Source organism: Bombus vosnesenskii, unplaced genomic scaffold (assembly GCF_011952255.1).
Source record: "Bombus vosnesenskii isolate JDL3184/JDL3185 unplaced genomic scaffold, Bvos_JDL3184-5_v1.1 scf7180000013918, whole genome shotgun sequence".
NCBI lineage: Eukaryota > Metazoa > Arthropoda > Insecta > Hymenoptera > Apidae > Bombus > Bombus vosnesenskii.
The window spans coordinates 210,785-231,194 of NW_022883281.1; the positions used below are offsets into that span (position 1 = coordinate 210,785).

The 20,410-nt window shown below is 35.0% G+C and overlaps 1 protein-coding gene across 2 annotated transcripts in view; it reads right to left on the bottom strand.

Annotated features, from left to right (window-relative positions):
• Window positions 1-20,410, bottom strand: part of LOC117239311 (lachesin) — a 274,618-nt gene that overhangs the window by 17,870 nt on the left and 236,338 nt on the right. For both annotated transcript variants that reach the window (XM_033504802.1, XM_033504803.1), the window contains 2 exons: window positions 12,240-12,359; window positions 607-777 (listed from right to left, as the gene is read on the bottom strand). In XM_033504802.1, the coding sequence (XP_033360693.1) occupies window positions 607-777; window positions 12,240-12,359 (291 nt within the window). The remainder of the gene's footprint in view (window positions 1-606; window positions 778-12,239; window positions 12,360-20,410) is intronic.

The following is a 20,410-nucleotide window of genomic DNA, read 5'->3' on the forward strand; positions in this document are numbered from 1 at the left end:
TCTATTGAATTCGTACGATAAATTTTACTATCATATCTAAGGTCCGAATTGTTTACCTTGCTTGCAAAACGTTCGAACTACGACGCGAGGAGACCACCGGTGATCTGTTAATTTCGTGATTTCCTGTGTCTTCTACGTGACACTTACGGTATCTGACTCTTATTGTATTTTAATAATTTACTAAAAACGGTATTTAACTTGGTATTTTATAGAAATATGTAGATACATTATTTATCGCCTATATCTAAATTATGGTAATATTTAACACGTATAATCTTTTGGGATAAAGAGCTGAACTTGAAGAAAATATCTTGATTTCGAATTCTTCTTTATTTTATACAATCTTATCGTATAATATTTTTAATCCTATAGATTTTTTCAATCGACCGATTAAAACTTATACTAATCCTGTAGATTAAACATCACTTTCAGTATAGTCTTTTCCACTTTTCTTATCAAATATTTACAAGTTTTTCCATAGATAAATTAATACATTTTACTAATAGATTAAAATACTGTACGGCTGTTGTCCTTTAAATCGCAGAAACCATCAACTTTTAACTTGTTTCGCTATATTTATGTATGTCATATTCTATGAAAATTTACCTTGTAAATGAACGATACCATCAGCTTTTCCAAGAGCGTTTACGGACGAGCAAACGTATTCTCCAAAGTCCCTTTTTTCCAGAGAATTGACAGTAAGATTCATCTGCCAAGAGTAATCGTTCAACGCGTATTCTGACATTTTATATTTTTCACTGGGCAGCAGCTTTTCACCTGCGTAAGAAACGACAATATTACACTGTTTTTCATACATGCTTATTTATACAAACAGAACATACGCTTTTTATAAAATTACACAGAACGATAGAGATATGTGCAATATTGCTTACGTGTAATGAGTTTAGCAAAATAGTAAATGGAATAGTAACACATAATCTTCGAGTGTTTCGCGAAAATAAATTTGCGTATTCAATAAACGGTGTGCTGAAATCATTAGCAGTGTCACGGAGCCATAAATTAGCAATAGAAAAACCAGGGGGGGCCTAACGAACATCGTGCAGGGCATCGAAACGGCAACGTAGACCGTGTCCCAGGATCAGAAGACAGTAACAGCATGGCTACCTCTGACCTGCAGCCCGGCGACACCATCGTGACACCCCCTCCATAAGAGCCAAACCCATAGTATATAAACCTTCCCAAAATCAATTCTCCACACTCTGTTCTAACATTGTTAACCGTCACTCTGTTGATTTCACATAATAAACTCTGCCACCATATCTAAAGTCTGAATGTGTCTTACCTTGCTCGTGAAACATTTAAACCTGGACAAAATCATTCGAACGACGCGAAGAAACGATTTCTTAATTTCATCTCTCCCTGTGCCTTCAACGTGACAGCAGCATAAAGACGAGAGATTCAGTTGATTTGCGATTTTTGTACGCTTGCACGTGTTTTTAACCCAGCTTTACTACATATATATGTAATCTAGCTGATCCAAAGTTTGTGTGACTCGTACAGGATCCGGTTGAACAGCACACAGCAGTGGGCATGACGCGATTTCTCGTGGAAAAATAAGAAACAGACGTAAAATAACGTTTTTTTCATTTTTTGGCTTTATTTCCGAGAAAATCGAGTTTGAACATTTATCAACTATACTTAAATATGGCTTATTCCAGACTGGGCAGCACTAAACAATCGACAGGAGATCATTCTACGTGTAAAAATGTAGAATAGCAAAATAATCAAAACATTTTTTCACAAAACGCTTTGTACGTAGAATGATCTCCTGTCAATCATTTAGTGTTGTCCAGTCTGGAATTAACCATGTTCAAGTATACTTGATAAATTGTCAAACTCAATTTTCTCGAAAACTAAGCCGAAAATGCAAAAATGTTATTCCGTATATTTTTCTTATCTTTCTACAGACCGTGTATAGATTTACAAATTTTAAGGTACGAGGCTATGCTTTTATCCAAAAAAATGACGCCTGTATACTGCTTCCAATTTCTCAATAACGCACGTATAATTTTATAATTGTAACAAGCTATTGAATTTTGTCAAGATCTAGAACTCAAAACATGTGAAGAGAAGAAAAACAGTGCGTTTTAGGAGCGAAATTTATTATTTCGGCTGATTTCAATCAGTTGAAACATAAAGCTGTGACGTAATAATCGGACTGCGAATAGGAAAAAGGGAAAAAGGAATGGCAATGGGAATGAGAAAATAGCTAAACAGATCGAAAATGGAGCAGAATTAAAAAAGTAGAATCGAATTAGCGAGAGAAAACAGCAAAAGAGAGTTTAGAAAAAATAGTGAAACGAAAATATATCACTTCAAAACACGTGAAAGAAGAAAACAAGTATCGCCAAGTTCCATGTGTGTAACATATTCTGAAATCTTATCGAACGAAGCTAGAAGCTACGACAAACGTTGCAAACTCACTCGTCAACATGTTAGGCGTAGCGAGCTTATTGAAAACCACAGCATTCTTTTGAAAAATTACACAACCAGATGAAAAGTCAAAAAATTCAAACGAAGAAGATGACTAGTTGCTTTTCAAATCTCGAAAGTGAAGAAACAGTTTACTATTGCAAATTGATAGAGTCTTGCATTCTAGATATCGGTGCAGAAATTTTAGGTCCTCGAATTGCACAAAAACTTGACGCTATAGCAATTTCGGATAACATCATCCAGAGAATTATTGATATGGCCAAGTATATCGAAAAGCAAATTGCTAAAGGAATAAAAAGATCGACATATTTTGTGATTCAACTTGATAAATCAAGCGACGTACGTGAACGTGCTACTTTACTTTGTTTCATGAGATATTCTGAAGATGAACACTTTAGGGAAGAACCTCTTTATTGCCTTGATTTATCTAGACAGATCACCAGTTCGGAAATATCCAGTGTTCTTAATGAATATCTTTAAAGCCAGGATTCAGAGCGAGGCAAATATCGTATGAGACTCGTGGTAAGAAAATTGGGTCAAACGTAAACAACACTGGTCAGACTCGTTGTTTTAATTTTGCCAATGTCTTTTTGTCTCAGTTACGCGTTATTCTTGACCACATTTGCGCGTTCAAATAAATTTTCTAAACATAGCAAAAAAATATCTCTGAAAAGTGTCTTCAAAAAGGAACTTTGGCGTTGACGAGGACAACGAGAATTGTGCTGACATTGCAAATAATGATTTTTTGGATATTTTTAGGAGTGACAGCGACAGCAGCGATATTTTATTTTTTTTCCACTAATCACTGCACGAAAAGAAAATGTTGTAAGCGACTGGTTATTGAAGACGATACCGACGATCAAGACCACATTAATTATCAACTATCGGAGTAATGGATTTGGAAGGAAGAAAATAATTTTATATCAGTTCGGTGCAAACAAAACAGAATTGGATATTTTTAATATAATATTTGATAATATGGTCTGGGAAAATATCGTAACAGAGACGAATCGACGAAACTTGGTTTCCTGTAGATTCTAATGAAATAAAAATCTATTATAATGGCTCAGGTAAAAAAATCACAATCCAAATGAATTGGTCCAAGAGTTATAGAAACTAAAGTTATAGAAACGCCAATATTTAGAGAAACGATGTGATTTAAAAGATTTCTGTAAAGTACCAGATTTTTGCATTTTTAGAAAACATTACGCTTGACCATACAGATAAATTACACAGAATAAAATCTGTGACGAATCTTTTTAATAAAAAATTTAAAGAAGCGTATATAATGGAGGAAGACATTGCTATCACCGAATCGCTAATGAAATATGAGAGACGCTTATAAGCAACTTAATCCATCGAAAAGGGCGAAATTCAGCATTCACTTTTCTAAATTACGTGAGTCAGAATCGGGTTATTGTTCTGACTTTAAAATATACACAGATAGTGATAAAATAAATTCTAATGACAGTGCATCTAATGACAGTCGTCAATGAGGTATCACAGTCAGTGTTACACAAAGGACATACGTTATACTTACATAATTGGTACTCTTCGTCAAAACTATTTCTAATTTTACGTAACAGTAAAACTAATGCCATTGTGACAATACGCCAGAACAGAAAGAATATGCCAAACGATTTTGTTAAAGCAAAATTAAAAAAACAGGGAAAGTAGAATGAGGAGCTGTAATGGAACACTGGCATTAAAATGGAAATATAAACGAGACATTTATATTATTTCTACAAAACACGAAACAGCAAAAATGACTGAACAAGTAAAGATCAATTCAATCCTTCCTTAAAACCAAAACGTGTCATCGAATACAACAAAGAAATTATTGGAATTGATCGGCAAGACCAAATGCTAGTGTGCTTCCCTGTTATCAGAAAATATGCGGAAGGATACCGAAAACTTTTCTTTTACGCGTTTGGTATTGCACTTCTTAACTCCTACATTTTGTTCAATAAAATGAATAGTAGAAAAAAATATAGTTACGCTAAATATAGAATCGGTATAATCGAATCATTACGAAAAAATGTACCGTTGCAAGAATATAAAGGACGAGGACGATTATCGAACGGATTATTGCGGTCATCTTTCCAAACACATTGACCTAGCACCATCGAAATCAAAGTCATCAAGAGCGCGTAAAGTTTGTACGAGACGCGAGAAACGTAGCGAAACAACGTGGCAGTGCAAAAGATGTAATGTTGCATTGCACGTATCAATATGCTTCAAAAGATATCGTACGACCGAAGATTATCAATTTTCCGTAAATTTTTTCGAAACGTTAGTAATTTAAAATAAAATAAAATGTTGTTAATTTATTATTTACCTCAAGATAATAAACCCGTCTTGTTCACCGATAAATCGCTTGTAATTATTTGTCAAACATCTTACAAAATTAAACCAGTTGCACCTTACACGTGTTTTTAACTTCGAACGCTTAGCCGAACCGTGAAATGGCTCAACGTGTGACCGATCTCGTTTATAGCACGCGCCATCGGAACTTAAATCGCAGAGCAAAGGATTAAGGTTGTTGCGACACTATGTGACACCGTGGATTCGCGACACCAATGTCTCCTTCTGCACGCGGAAGGGCGCTGAGGTGGCTATCGAAAGTGGAGGCTCCTTCGCGCTTCTCTCAACTGAGGAAGCAAGTAGAATAATTTCAAAGAGAGCGATAATCTGTTTTAATAGAACCTTTGCTGGATGGTGAGCTGCGCTTGTATATATGTCGAACGTATCTAATCCTTTCAGTGAACTTAATATCCTTCTTCAATGTTTTTGCGCAAAAGTATTTTTATAGTAAGAAATCAGACGGACGCGCTTAGAAAGAGGCTGACTCTTTGGATGGTCACATACAAGAAGGAGATACAGGGAATGTTATCACTATTTCAAGATTTTGACTACTGTAGATGTCAACACGAAATTCATATTTAATATAATAAGTTAACATTTAAGGGCATAAGTTAAAAGCTTCTGCCATTATTAGCCTCAAAATGAGGATCCTCATAAAGGTAACCTCTGGATTAATAAGCCTTTCATGAAAGATATCTCTCATGTGCACTTAATTTTCTTCATGTGCACGTAATTATTGCGCACTTAAAAAAATTTGTTCGAGCTGTCTTCTGACGTTACTTTAATACCCATACATAGGATGCAACATTGTCAGAATTTTCAGGTATCGCCGGAAGAAAAATATCTGCCTCATAGAATTGTTGAATTGTTAGTTTTATTTTCTAGCTATTTATGTAAGAAATAGTCTCTCAGTCCTATCGTTAGTAAGAACGAAACAAGGAAGCAGAATAAATGTCAATGTACCACCTCGTTTTTCAGAAACAACACTCTAACCACGGTTATCAAATATTCTTGTAAAAAAGTAACATTAGCTTTCGCACTAGTTCTATTCCAATTAAATATCCTCTAAAAATTTCAATTTTATTATATTCTGTTTCAATTTTCAATTCCTTTATTAGCACTTTTTCAATTGCTTGGTTTCTGGTTATTTTAAGAAGTTCTTATTGCATAACATTATATTTAAAAGTAAAGAATTAAAATACTATTATACAAATAAAGGTTTTCATCTCTACACTGTGGTTTCTGAAATGATTCTTCTGTTTTCGCTAGTCCTCGGGTATAAGAAACTTAAAAACCACTGTTATAGACTATCTACAATTAAAAGAAATATGATGATACTTTTCAGATTTTTAAGTATACAATTGTTAGTCAAAGAGCTGCAGAATAAAAATTTATTTTTCATCGTATATAGCCGCATTAAATATTTAAAGCGGTCAAAGAGAAATTTGGAATTATTCTCATTGGAGCAGCCGATCTCATCTGCAATACACACTTTTAAAAAGATTCTGTGAAATGTTCAAAATTTTTTTAATTTCCGGTTGCATGTGATTGACTGGATTGTGAGTAACTAATCGGTGCTTTGATCTTTTACCGATGGATCCTATGAAACTCGAATATCGCTTGTTTACTGTGAAATAAGTACCTATTTGGAGAATACACTTACTACATATGCACATATTTTCTCCATTCTCTTTAACAGAGAAAGTTATTTCATGTGTAATTATCTTGCTCTAAATAAATATCTTCTTAAAAAAGATATCATTATATTCATTGAGATTTAGTTACGGGTACGTTGTTACTGTGCAATTGTTATGTTCGAACGCCTAATATTGCGCGCTCGCGATCATAGCGACAGCTTGCGTCGCTCTTGCTAAATTATTAAAACGATTGCGAAGACAGACAGGTGAGTTCCGCGGATTAGGAAAGATGACTTTATTTTTATCCTGTGTGAAATGCGCATGTACCAGATTCGTGTTAATATAGTGTTATAAAAAGTCGGTGTTATTGTTCCTCTTACCCACACATAACACGTACATACAATTCATTAGGCAATTAACGTCAAATTCGAGATTGTAAACAGCCCAGCTATCTTAGCTAAATGCGCGCGCCACAGCGAACTATACGTTTCTCACCGCGCTCGGACAAGCCAACATTACTAAATTGTTGTATTTTATTATATACTGTACTTTGTAAAAGGATAGAACGTCCGCAATTAATTGGGAACAATTCCAAGTAAACAATAACTGACAATAATTAGAATAAAAAAAGAAAACGCGTTACTAAGGTCAGAATAGGAGATCTTCCCGATCGGTTATGTAGTGATTTACTTTAAAGTGGGAACATTTCCTCGATCGGTCATGCAGCGATTTACTTTAAAGTGGGCAGGTCTGCCTATTCGGTTGGCTAAGTGTGAATCAGGGCAAGAATATTCGTCGATGGCCTGGTTAGTTCAATTGGGAAAGCAGCCGTCCAATGAAAGATCCGAGTTCAAGCCCAAGGGGACAGCAAACTCAATTAGCTGAATATTTTCTTCCTTAAGGAACATTTCCTCTTAAGGAACATTTCAGATAAGTGAAGAAAAAAGAAGGATGCGATACTTAAAGGGCTTATAGCGCTTATCGAGTGGATAATCGTGTAACGAACATTGATTTTAAAGTAACTTTGTCGATATGAAATCAATTTTTATTATGTACTAGTGTTTCGTATCACGACTCTTCACAGCACATTGAATTTACACGTGTCATAGACACATTTGTAATACAAATCTTCATATCGGCAATCATATATTGACATACATTTCATTTATCGCTTCCGTTCTACTGTCCAACACGCATTTCCTACTCGTTGTCGTAAGTTCAACGCATTATTTATCAGCGATGACCAGACCAAAGTTTTTAAGCGACCAGAAGAAAATTCAGAGAATTCAAATCAAACGATCCTGCTGGACCTTCTCGTCTTATCCGCCTCTCTCCGAAGGTTTGATTTACATGCTGCCTCGCGTTAGTCAGTTAACTGCGTTCGACATGTATACACGTCAACCTGAAACTTTATTTCGGTGCGGTTGACGCGTATACCCGTCGTGTGAAATAAAAAGTGCCACTTAGTGTAAAAAAACAAAATTTTAGTAAGAAGTAATATAAATGGCATTTAGTGGTATGCTTCCTCTATACTTCCAATAAACCTATTGTCTATTTTATAAAAAAAAAAAGAAAATAGTTTTTAAAAAAAGATTGACTATTTGATTACTCTTTCTGGTATGTCGGTTATGCTCCGTATAACGTATTGGTCTTTGTAAGTTGGGTTGGATATTTTCCCCAATGCATCGGCTATTCCCCGAATTGTTCTGTGTACTTGTTTATTTTATTTTGTTTATTTTTGTTTACTTTATTTCCTTTTGACAACTGTTAGGTTTTTAATAAGAACACCTTTTTTCAACAATGAATTGTTAATAATAATAATATATTTCTTCGAATAAAAATATATTTCTTCCTCGTTTTGCTTTGTTTTTCCGTAAAATTCATAGTACAAGCATTTACTCTGCGGTCGACGTGTATACTCGTCATTGCTTGATTTTACCTGCGCACCCCGTAAGAGATTTTTGAAAGGAAACTCCGTTAATTGATTAGCGTGATTGAGCCCCATGGTGAAATTACACGCAGAATCACTTTTGATGCGGCACATTATTTAAGATTCCAACCAAGTCATTCGTTAAAAGGTTCCAATAACTTTTGTTCGACATTCTGTTCGGAAGACAGACTGATCCTAAAATTCCGATCCGTACATTCAAAAAGAATTTCTCTTCACGACTTGATTCATGGTTATTATGAAAATGTGTAATCTCATTCGTCAGCAAAGAGTACGACGAGAAGTAAATTCGGATTTACAGTATATTTTGTCAATAACCATTGACAAAATGTCAATCGTTTCAGGCAGTCGAGACAAAACTTCAAAACTTGTATACGTTGAAGGCGGTACGGGTAAAGTAACTGTTTATAAATGGTTTAACGATACCACAGTCATTGATAGCCTTTGAGCGCTCGTTTCTGGATTCTCTTCTACCATCCCCAAAACATTGTCTCGTATAAGCGGCAGAAACAGATCGCGGTCACATAAACTTTGAAACGTCGGAAAAGCTTCTTAAACAGTTCGGAAGAAGGAAATTGAGATATATTTAGCGTACGAGCAACGTAATATTACCATTATAACGCAGTGCTCGTCATATCCGCGTGACAATAATCAGTGGAACTAATAAATAATAATGGAATTATTAACATCACGAAAATAACGTTTATCTTACTGGATGAATACTAAAGATTCGTGCTACGTTTGCGTGTGTGAAGTAATGTTTGCTGATATCAGTAATAATCTTGTGTTTACAACCTTGAAATAATACTTCTGATTCCTGCATGTTCGAAATATGATCAAAATACGGAACGCTAATGGACAATACAAGTCGATTTTACACGGAAAGGATTGCTTTTAATACTTATCTACTTATCTATTTATTGTAGTACATATCTGTTCCTCGTGATAAGTGCTATAAGCCTTTCAAGTATCGGACACCTTCTTTTATCAGCTTGTACAAACTGAGGTGCGAGATATTTAATACATTTCTAAATAAATTGTACTCAGAAGGAATTATATGAAGGAGATCTACACACAGGTCGGCATATACGAAAAAGCTTGCATCGTAGGAGCGTGCGAGATCCTCCCGAATAATGTACAATATGTAGGGACAATCTAACATCGCATCGCTTCGGCAAAAATCGGTCGGAATCAGCCCAAGAATGCGATAAGAAGCGTATGGCTGGTAATGCCGACACGCTGTAAAACGTTATTTGATATCGATATCTTCGTTTGTTTCAAGTTTTAGAGGTCCGCTCTAACGGCAGGCGGACCGATCAACAGCATGGAACTATCGACTAATAAGGATGGACGTGACAATAAATGGAACTTTGTGTCCCGGATCCTTTGTGTCTCGACCTGGAAAAAGATGAGAGTGTTTCTTATGCCCTCTGCGACTTGCTACATCGAACATGGGGCTTATATTACGAATAACTTGTCTATGATTACATTCAACATCCAACTCAATCGTCAAAATGGTAAAGTCAGCATCATAGAGATGTAAAGATAGAGCACGTGAGCGAGCTGAAAAAACGATATAGGAATAGAACGAGACCTGCATAGAGGCAGGTGTCCTTGTCTAATAACGCAAGCACATTCGGTGCGCATGTCTAACCAGACAGGAACAGAATATTCTGCTATACAGCGTCTTCTTTGTATTCCCATATTCCCATATCGCATCTATTTATGCAGCAACATATGAGTCGTGTATTCTATCTTTGTATCTTTATGGTGCGAAATAAATTCGCTGTAACAGCGAAAACATCTCCACTTGTTAAGCTCTCGAGCTGTAACTGACGGTTGACAGCAGTGATAAGCTACGTGCATAAGACGAATCCCCAGCTTACAATAATTTGTTTTTCTACAACATGTTTGATTTTAACGTACACGCTATTGTTTCTTCTTTAAACGATCTTTGTTCTTTAACTACAAAAAATGCAAAAGATTTTCCATATGAATATCGTTTGACTGATTTAAAATTAAATCTCTTTGACTTTGTAAAAAATAGAAACGTTTTGTTAGAAACACATTCTAGTTTTAATAGTAAATTACTCATTATGATATACATATGTATGTGTGCTGTTTCATCGAAATGTTGATTTCGAAGAGAAAAGTATATAGCAGATTGTACGGACTCTTCTTCGCTTCGATGAAAACAGCGAATACATTAGACTCATTTTTCACAATTATTGTTTAATGACTCATTTTTAAATGAATTACGTTCAAAAAGAGTTATACGAAGTAGGTCGCTTTCTTCTCGCTTCTGTCCGTTTCCGATCAGTTTTTGGTCCCTTTTTGCCTGGTTTTCGTCCAGTAAATTTGAAGATCATTTTAAGAAGTGAAGTATCCATGTTGACAAAAAATTTGAATATAATCTGTTTCTCGGAGCGTTGTTCAACTTGACTGGGTGAGAAGCGATCTACTTTTTATAACTCCTTTAGAGTGTAATTTATTTGGAAATAAGTTGTTTAATGCCGCTCACTCCTGCAAAGTTGACGAAATAGTTCAAATAAAATCTCGTTCAATTATCAGAATCATTTCTGAAATTTGACTATCTTCAATGTGTCGTTAATTGGCAAATGTGTCGCATGCAAAATTGTTATATATCCGCAACTAAATCTCAAACAATATCATTTTTAGATTTCTGAAAATGTTTTATTTAGATAACAGTGACAAGATATATGTATATGAATAACTTTTTCTGTTAAAAAAAGGAGAATATAAAGAAATACGCGCATATGTAGTGTCCTCCAGATAAGCACAGATTTCAAGATAAACAAGTGTATTCGCAAACCAGTTAATCGCTTTGCGGTCGCAAATTATAATTTTTAAACTTTTTGCAGAATCTTTTTACATGTATGTATTGAGGCGCAAGTTTTAATAAAGATGGCCCTGACTTTGTTTCTTTTAGATATTTACAAGAACTGTAGGTGATGAATAATATATTTCTATTTTGCAACGCTTTGACTGTTATACATATTATATTAAGTCACAATGCACAACATTTTCCGTTTTATATTATTTTATCGAATTACGTATGATCCATTTTGTTCTATCAAAATAAAAATCACAACATTCGACAGATTAGGTTTCATGTTTGTATATATAAAGATGCGTCGTTGTAAAAGACGTGTCTGTAAAAGAAAGACACTTTTCGGACAACCTAATACTTATAATTTTGAAAAAGTATTATACTCTTTTAATTCTTTTTAATTTAATTTAATTTAACCTTTATTTTTACTTTTTATCGTACTACTTATATATTAAATTTTTATGAGTTTTGTTTAGAAATTGCTATCGCGTCGTAACTGATTTACTTAAAAAACTGAAATGATCATGGTGATGCGGTCGATAGATGTATTATTCATAAAATTGATTAAAAAGTTGATAGCGTAAGACTTAGCACATTCGTAGGTAGTTGATTCCAGTATCAAATTTCAAGTAAATCGTCATAAATTGATAAGTCACAAAATTAATTTCAAATACCTTTTTTCAATGTCCAAAAACATTTTCGTTAGAAAATTGGATATAAGATAATCTTTTAGATTTCTCTTTAGTCTCTGATATTACATTACAAGAAAAGAATCGATTTAGTTTGAAATAAATCGTTCTCCAAGTACTTTCAATATTGAAACGAGGTACATATTATACGTATACAAGCACGCATTACACAATAGTTATCGAAATGGATAAGTAAGATCAATATGTCTTTTTGCAAATAATAATTCGTCGGCGATCATTAATATCAAAAGCTGTTTATATATTTGAAATATTTAATTGTGATAAATGTTCATTACCAGTATTTTGGTGCCAAGTATTTAACGCTTGTGGCGAAGCTTCTACCTGGCATTGAAGAACAACGTCACTCTCGACCGGTGCTGCTACTAGTTGATTTGTTACTTTTATAACAGGTGGAACTGAAACAAAAATAGTTTTGTAATTATACCCACATATATAGGAGCGACGAAGAAGAAATATCACTTGGATATATTTTATTATCTAAATGCAATTGTACGTAGTGTAACCTAAATTGCAAATTCTTATTTTTACAAATACGTCCAAACAAGTGCAACCTCAATAGAGGCTTGTTTCACTCGCTAGTCACTAGATATTATCACTTTGGATATTTTATATATTTATTATGTTATTAATTTACAGATTATGTGAATTCTATACACTTTTGCATCTTTCAATTTTTAATAAACGCATGAACATCTGAAATTTGGCGATAACAAATTTCCTAAAATGATTCAACCAAGACAATGCAATATTATATATATTATTAAAGTTTATTATAGTATTTTATTAGGACCGCCTTCTTATTAGTTTATACGGAGTGTTTATTTGAAAATTTTCACAGTTTCGGAGGGGGGATACAACTATCCTATTTATTTGCTATTTGTCAGGTGTCTTCAAGATTTTCGTTTTTTAAATGGAAATCATATTTTTTCTTTACAGATTCTTATTCCACGGGAAAGAAGAAAAGACTTTTATGTGGAATATCTTTTTATCAGACTTCGTTTTAAAAATGTTTTTCAGCTTTATTGCTCTCAAAATAGAGGATAAAAAATTAAGTAATATGAAAAACGAAACTCCTTTAATGTTTCATTATTAGACGATAAGGTAAAATCAATAACAATTACACTTTTTGCACTTCTATTTTATTATGCAAAGAATTACAATACTTTTGTACAATCTTCATAGGATGTTTTCAAAATTTTGCACTAGGCAATAATACGATCTGTTTCCAAATTCGATTCTTACTTTTCTCAAGGTTTCTTTTATAATACGTTGGCAATTCAAATATTCCGCCGACGTCTGTACGTAAATGCATAGATTGTACTGTGCTATCTTGTTATCTTGATTTAGCATGTCCCTCGACTTTTCTTCGATTGATTTGATTTGATGGTGTGAACTTGCTCGCCGCCTATCTCTCAACTATAGCTGCATAATAATCTACACATATAGCCTGGTATAATATAGTGCAGTGTCTATGTATTCTTCGCTGTTCCTTTTTCTTTCTTTTTGTTCATACTTTTCGTACTGCCTAACTAACCGCATAAGCTCATCGTTGCGTGTATCGATGTAAAGCTTATCTTCCAATTCTAACATAATGCTTCTCTAATCATTTAATATTCTTTGTTTTAGGTTCTTTATATGTTTTGGTCTTCGTTGAATGACTGTCGACATCTCCTGATTCGCCGATTTCCTTTTACGAGTGCATTTAAAGTCTGTAATATTCAAGGAATAGCAAAACTGAAATATATTTTTATTTTATGAAATATCTTTTTAAGACAGAGTCTGGATAAAAAATGCTCCATATTAAAGCCTCTTCATTTTTCTGTTTCTACAGCAAAAAGCTACTACAAAAAGGCTACTACAAAAAAAAGACGCAAATGTATGTTCGAATAATATTTGTATTATGTATGAGTAAGTATCCGTTGATGACATAATATTACATGGTCCAACTTCTTCGATTCAATGACTTTAGGTACAAATAAGAGTACAAACTAAACTTGTATGTATCTTGATCACTACAATCGCAATCGTGACCACTATGCGGTGCTGCACGGTGTCAGGGCGCCATGCTCCTCTGCTCGTGCACAGGTGTTAGCTGCCAAGCTGCAAGCCGCGATGCTGCAGAGCGAGAGGCCGTGAAATACAATGGTCTCTTTCTGCGAGCAAGTAATGCTCTTTTTTAGGAAAAGGAGGCCCCGGAGCGATCGCAGGTGACCGCAGGTGTTCGCCGACCATAGCTGACTACTCCTGAGAGTAATCTGCTCCCTCCGATGGCTACGACCTGCTATGATCTAGGACATAGTTTGGGTAAGGACCCGGACTGCCGGAGACAAGCCACCCCTAAGGAGGGTCCGAAAGAGGCGGCGCAGAAGAGGCGTAGAGCAAGTTATGTCCTTAACACGTTGACCGCCAGGACACCCGTATTCGGGTGTCAGCAAAGTTTCTGGTCAGGCCACGTAACCCATATTCGGGTGTCGCTTATTTGACTATTTGCTAAGGATCGTCGTAGGTATTTGAAAAATATTCCATAATAATAAAACTGTTGAATTGTTATAAAATAAAAATATGAAAATGATTTATTGCAAAAATTATTTAGTATGTAAAACTTTAAAGCATTCTATACATAGCTGAGGTTGGTCGGGACAATTTGGACAATAAGTTGTTTTCTTCAAATCCTTTTGTGCCTTTGTTCGGTCCATTCGACGTCTTTTATTAGCATAACATAGTTTGCATGCGCGTCTAATGCTTCTTCCGGAATCATTTTTCTGAACGGCGATATTATGCTGACTCCGTCGAAGACAAGGATTTTTTGCATTTTCAGACAACCCTAATAATTTGGCAACTAATAATTGTCTAAATATTCTAATATTTATATTTTTTCTTGTTGCAATTTTGTAAACCGTTAAAGCATTTACAACAGAAATTCCCAGAAAGAATTAAATGCCAAGTTTTCTGTACCATTTGATTCCTTTTCTAATTGTTGGAATTAGCATCAACCGTTAACGAGGCTGGATCGCTCTAGTTTTGGCACGAAGAAGTTAGTCAGAATCGCTCGAGTTTCCGAGACGCTCACGTTTCTTATCATTTGAAGGGATTCCACAATCGTTTCAACCCTCGTACAGAAAAGATCAAAGCCGTTTGATGCTTGGACACTTGTGTCAGATTTATGAATCGTTTTTTTCGTGCTTCTGTAGTTTCGTTCCAACGGTCCAGTCCTTTTGGAAGCTTCACGACATCGTTTTAGCTGTATATTTCGTACGCCTTTTGCGGTTAGTTAATCGATTCGAGACTAGTCCACTTTCTCAATCACTATTAATCTAGCGATTAACAAGTGTAGTGTATCGGTGAATGGATACGGACGCGCGCAACAGAACACAGTTTTTGTATAAAAATGTTGCCCCTAAATAATCACATATACATATTGCAGTATCGTGCAAAGATCGTCTAAGAAATATCGGGTGAACTATAAACAATGTTGCGAGAAAACCAAAGTGCCGACAGGCCGAAAGGATCGGGATTTTTCAATGGGTCAAGCAGCCCATGAACGTGTCGTCGGTCCTTTAGTCAAATAATTACGCGGCAGGAGACGTACGTGGTGAGGGTATGAGAAGACGGCAATGGGATGCTTAAGGGAGAAAGACGGATTTATGGGAAGTCGTTAATTGAGAGTCTAGTTGCGTGTCGAGAGTTGAGTTGAGAGAGTTGAGTCGAGAGAAAGTTGTTATAGTTATATCACATTACTATATTATGTTTACGTTAAATAACCATCGTTTCATGTTTAATCTACTGTAAATAAATCCATCTATCAATAAATTTATCATATAGGAAAGAAATCACTGCAAATTCTAATTTCCGTATTTCTGAGTAATGATCCTATAATATATTTTCTTATACCTCTACTAACTCAGAGACGTCAATTTTATCATTTTAATTTTCTGTACATGCCCTCGAGCTTTGTTTATAAAAACCTCAAATATCCTATATAATATGATATAAATCAAAGAAATGTACATTAGTGAAGACAGTTACCAGTAGTGATGGCAAGGAGACAAGCAGAGACTCTGGAGTGTCAACGTTGAATGCGAAATTCTTCGTCTTATTATAATAATTGTATTTGAATAAATTTTTGTTTCTAAATTTTCATTACATGGAACGGAACGATATACGTTACGTTTTTGTAGGAAATTCGTTTGTCAAATGTGATATCAGCGTGACCGCTGTTTCGAAAATTCTTTACACGCAGCAACAGAATTTTTAACCATAAATACTCAAACCAGTGGATTGAATGTAACGAATCAATACCCTGGTTAGTTAATAAAAACTGAGACGATGTTTAGCGCACAAAATCAATCATTTCAAAGAACATGAAAGAAACAATAATCAGATATTATGTAGCTTATTGTATCAACAAAATAGTTCGAAGCTTTATAGAATGCTAAATGCCTACGTTATTGCCACTACTTTGAATGTTTACTCTAATTCAAATAAATTTCACATACTGATGCTTCCATTGGTAGCATTTTTTAGTCTAAGGTCATTTCAAAGTTATAATATACAAAGCGGACGAATTCGTCTTGACGTTAGATACAAAGCAATGAGATAAAAAATATTGTTTAAATAAACACTGACAACCTTGAAATTCCGTATAAAACTAACCTTCAGAAATATCTTTTTTCATTATTACATGAGCAGCTTACTTATCAAATCGAACAACTACGCAGAGGAAAAGGTAGAAAAAGTTAATGAAATTATATACATCATATTTTAAAATCCCTCTTATACTGTAAATCGAAATAAACATTGTAGAACGTATTATTACAAATGTAGTTTTCACCTAACGACACATAAAATGAATAAATTAGTATATCTTTGGAATAATCGTTATTATCATCACAATGTTCGCATAACCAAAGAAGACAGACGATCTAACCAATGAAAGTAAAAAGAAAGTAATTACTACAATCAAATTGCTGCTTGGAAAAAAGTTTTGTTATAAAAAATTACTATTAGCGTAGTTATATTTCAACATTAATGCCAATTTCATCGACATAAATTATATCCTTGTTATCGGACATATTCAAGAACCTATCATCACGACCTGTGCTTAAATTTTTATGATAACTAATGTTTAATTAGTATGCTAGACGAGTAACAGAGATATTTGTTAATATATTCAGTGACTCATTTTATGTCCAAGTTTCTTTTAAGTACAGTTTGCCTATTAGTATCGTACAGTTTGTTTCTTAGAGATCTCAAAACAGATTTTAAAGGAGAAAAATTCGGAGAACCTAAAAGAAAAAATTGCAACTATATATGCATTAATCATTTAATTTATTTTATTAAACTGATTAAATATCCACTTTGACACGGAGAATATTGTATATAAAGTCGTAGACGCATATAAAGCAGTAACAAAAAAGTGCAGAATAAACAAGTAACAATAAGGAGAAAGAAAACAGCACAATAAGGAAAGGAAATGAACGAAAGCTAAGCTTTAATGAAACAGACAAATTTAACGCAGAGCAGCCACACATCGTTTTCAAGTAGTGCATTATAGAGCGACGTTTTCTGCATACTTACATCTTCCGCGAAAGAATTAATTTTGTCGTTATAGGAGTTAGCAAGAGTACATATTCATATTGAAAAGGGCTCCACAACATTGAAGAGAAACGAGTAGGACGATAGCCTAAAGACCATTTGGTGTTCTAGAGGGACGTGTTGTTGCATTAAAATTGACAAGTTAAAAAAAGGATGGGACTGATGATTTGTTCGTGAATAACCTTGCGAAAGAAAACAGAGGTTTGCAGGACTTTTTCGGACTTCAAGTGAGGTAATGCCCAAGGTCCGCATCAGGGTCCAGGCTCGACTTACAGGCCCATATCCTGTATGCGATAAAACGGAACTGAATTCTCTGCAGTTTATGCTGTATTCTCTTTAACTGTAGTCTGTGTTTGATAGTGCGACGAGCCCAAATGATAGATACGTGTTTGAGTACAGGCCGAATGAGGAAGTAATATAAGTAGAGAAAAGCATAAGGATTTCTGATTAGTTGCAACATATGAAAAGGAAACCGATGATATATCGAGTTGTCTCAAAAGTTTCTTTCGTTTTATAAGGAAATAACAGATGCACAACATTTTTTATTTCATATTATTATTGTTGTTCTATTACTACAAAATTGATCATACACAATTCAATAATACAATATAAAAGAAAAAATGTTGTGCATCTATTACTTCTGTAGCGGCGCAGGTGTCAAAGGACGACGCGATCGCGAGCGACACAGAGTATCTCCGAGTACATACCGAATATCTAACAGTATCTACAGTATCTCCGAGTATCTTCGAGTATCTACCGAGTTACGCGATGAGCATTAACGAATATTTATCCGCGATTTTATTTTGCGATTTATAGTTTGTACTAACGACTCACGTATACAGGCTGTACATTAATTTATTATCTTAAATATATTTGACGGTTTCAACAACGAGCAATCTCGTCCTTTAACCCTTTCGCTTCGGGTGTCGCTTATAGGCGGCGCCGGCTAGATGACTTGTGGGTACGGATGCCGCTTATAGGCGACGACCACGCGACGATCGGTACCCCATGTATCAGGCATACACCAGTGCCATCTGTAGTCAATAATATATTTTTTCGTTACCGGCAGAAGCCTTTTCATATTAAAGATGTAAATTATACGTATCATATTGGAGCAAAGATTGTTTTATTACTGTTTTATTCAGCACAGTTGTTATTTAAGACTTAGGAAAACATTTATACAGCAATCACGCCACTGTGCGCATTCGTGGCGCGCGGCTCCGTACAGGGAGAGCACTTAGGCGGACTGGACTGCCGAAGCGAAGAGGTTAAACCTCACGTACTAACTATCCTCTACATTTCCTTATAAAACGAAAGAAATTTTTGGGATAACCTGTGTTCTGCCTAACTAGTGTGTAGGAGAAATTGGAAGAGTTTCTGTTTCTAGAGAAGCATACGATATGACACTTGTCAATGATAAATTCCATATACCAATCATCTAATTTGTTAAAGTCCGATTGTACATTTAGAATATCGGGTTTAAATGTTACGATTTTGTAAACCTTGAAGTCGTCCACAAACAGTAAAAATTCGGTATAATGTTGAAACAGAAAGCACGTATGAAACACTACTGAGCGATTTCAATAGCACAGTGAGACAAATAGCAATCTTTTTGAGCAACTAACATTAGGAATCGTCACATAAGTGCAAAAGCATGTATTTTCTGTTATCGCTTAGCATTCAAACGCAGATATTAAATAATTGAAAGGGTATGTTGTTAAAATTGTTGAATTTTTTTGTGCGCTGTAGAAAAATGTAGAAAGGACCTTGACCTATAGATAATATCTTTAACTTTCTTAAAAAATTACTTTGAAAGAGATTCTTCCCATCATTGTGCGTGCTTCTTCGTATAACGCAATTTCGTGCTCAATTCCTTCACGTAACTACAAATAAAGTAATAACTACAAATGTTGCGACCGTTCGCGAAGAGACGCGGTCGCGAGGAAAACACGTCAGCGAGAGGTGTAAATTCTCGTTACGATTCTGTTAATCGACGCCGCGAAACAGTCGTTCTCCTGTTTCGATTAAGATAACAGAGGTGGTTCAATGAATTAACAGGTTAACATACAATAATATATTTGACAATAATATGATGAACACGCCACAATTGTTTAACAATGAATACAGAAAGTTGACCGACTTTACGATATCTCTCAATGAATCCGTTAGACTATGCGTTTTTAATTTTAATCGTCAGACCTCTCGATGTATCACGTTTGACTCGTCAGAAGGGACTGATTGCCTTTCGATCATTTCCTTGTCTTCTTTGGAAGACGACCCCCACTATGCTCGGGTTACGCCACCGTTCGCGCCTATGATCACGTATGCCGCCTTCTTGTGTGGAAAACGTAACGGACAAAAATCGACGTTTCTATAATTCGCTGCTGGGCGACAACTATGCGCTTGTCACGTAATTTTTAGGGTTGGTTGATGAAAATAAAATATAGCTGAGTCGTAACACAACTATTAACTTTGTTTTAATTAAACTTTATTGTGAATTCAGCAAACACAATGTAACACATTGAATTAACATAAATCACAATTCACTCCAATCACGTTATGCAAGACCTAGTTACAACGATACGTTAAGTACGCGACTTATAAGGGTAGAGACCGGTGTAGATATGTTGAATATTCTAAGGATACAGAATAAGTGAAGTTTTACTGACGATACTGTGTCTGAGAAAAGCTAGGGATGGGTGTGTCTAAGGACACGGGACTATCGGATTTGTTGATGACAATTTTTGTTAAGGAAGTGAAGGCAGTAGACACCGTCTCCGATTGGATAATAAGACGGTTGGTGGACCAGGAAGGGTTTTAGCCGCTCTCGTGAGAAAGTTGCTAACGGAAC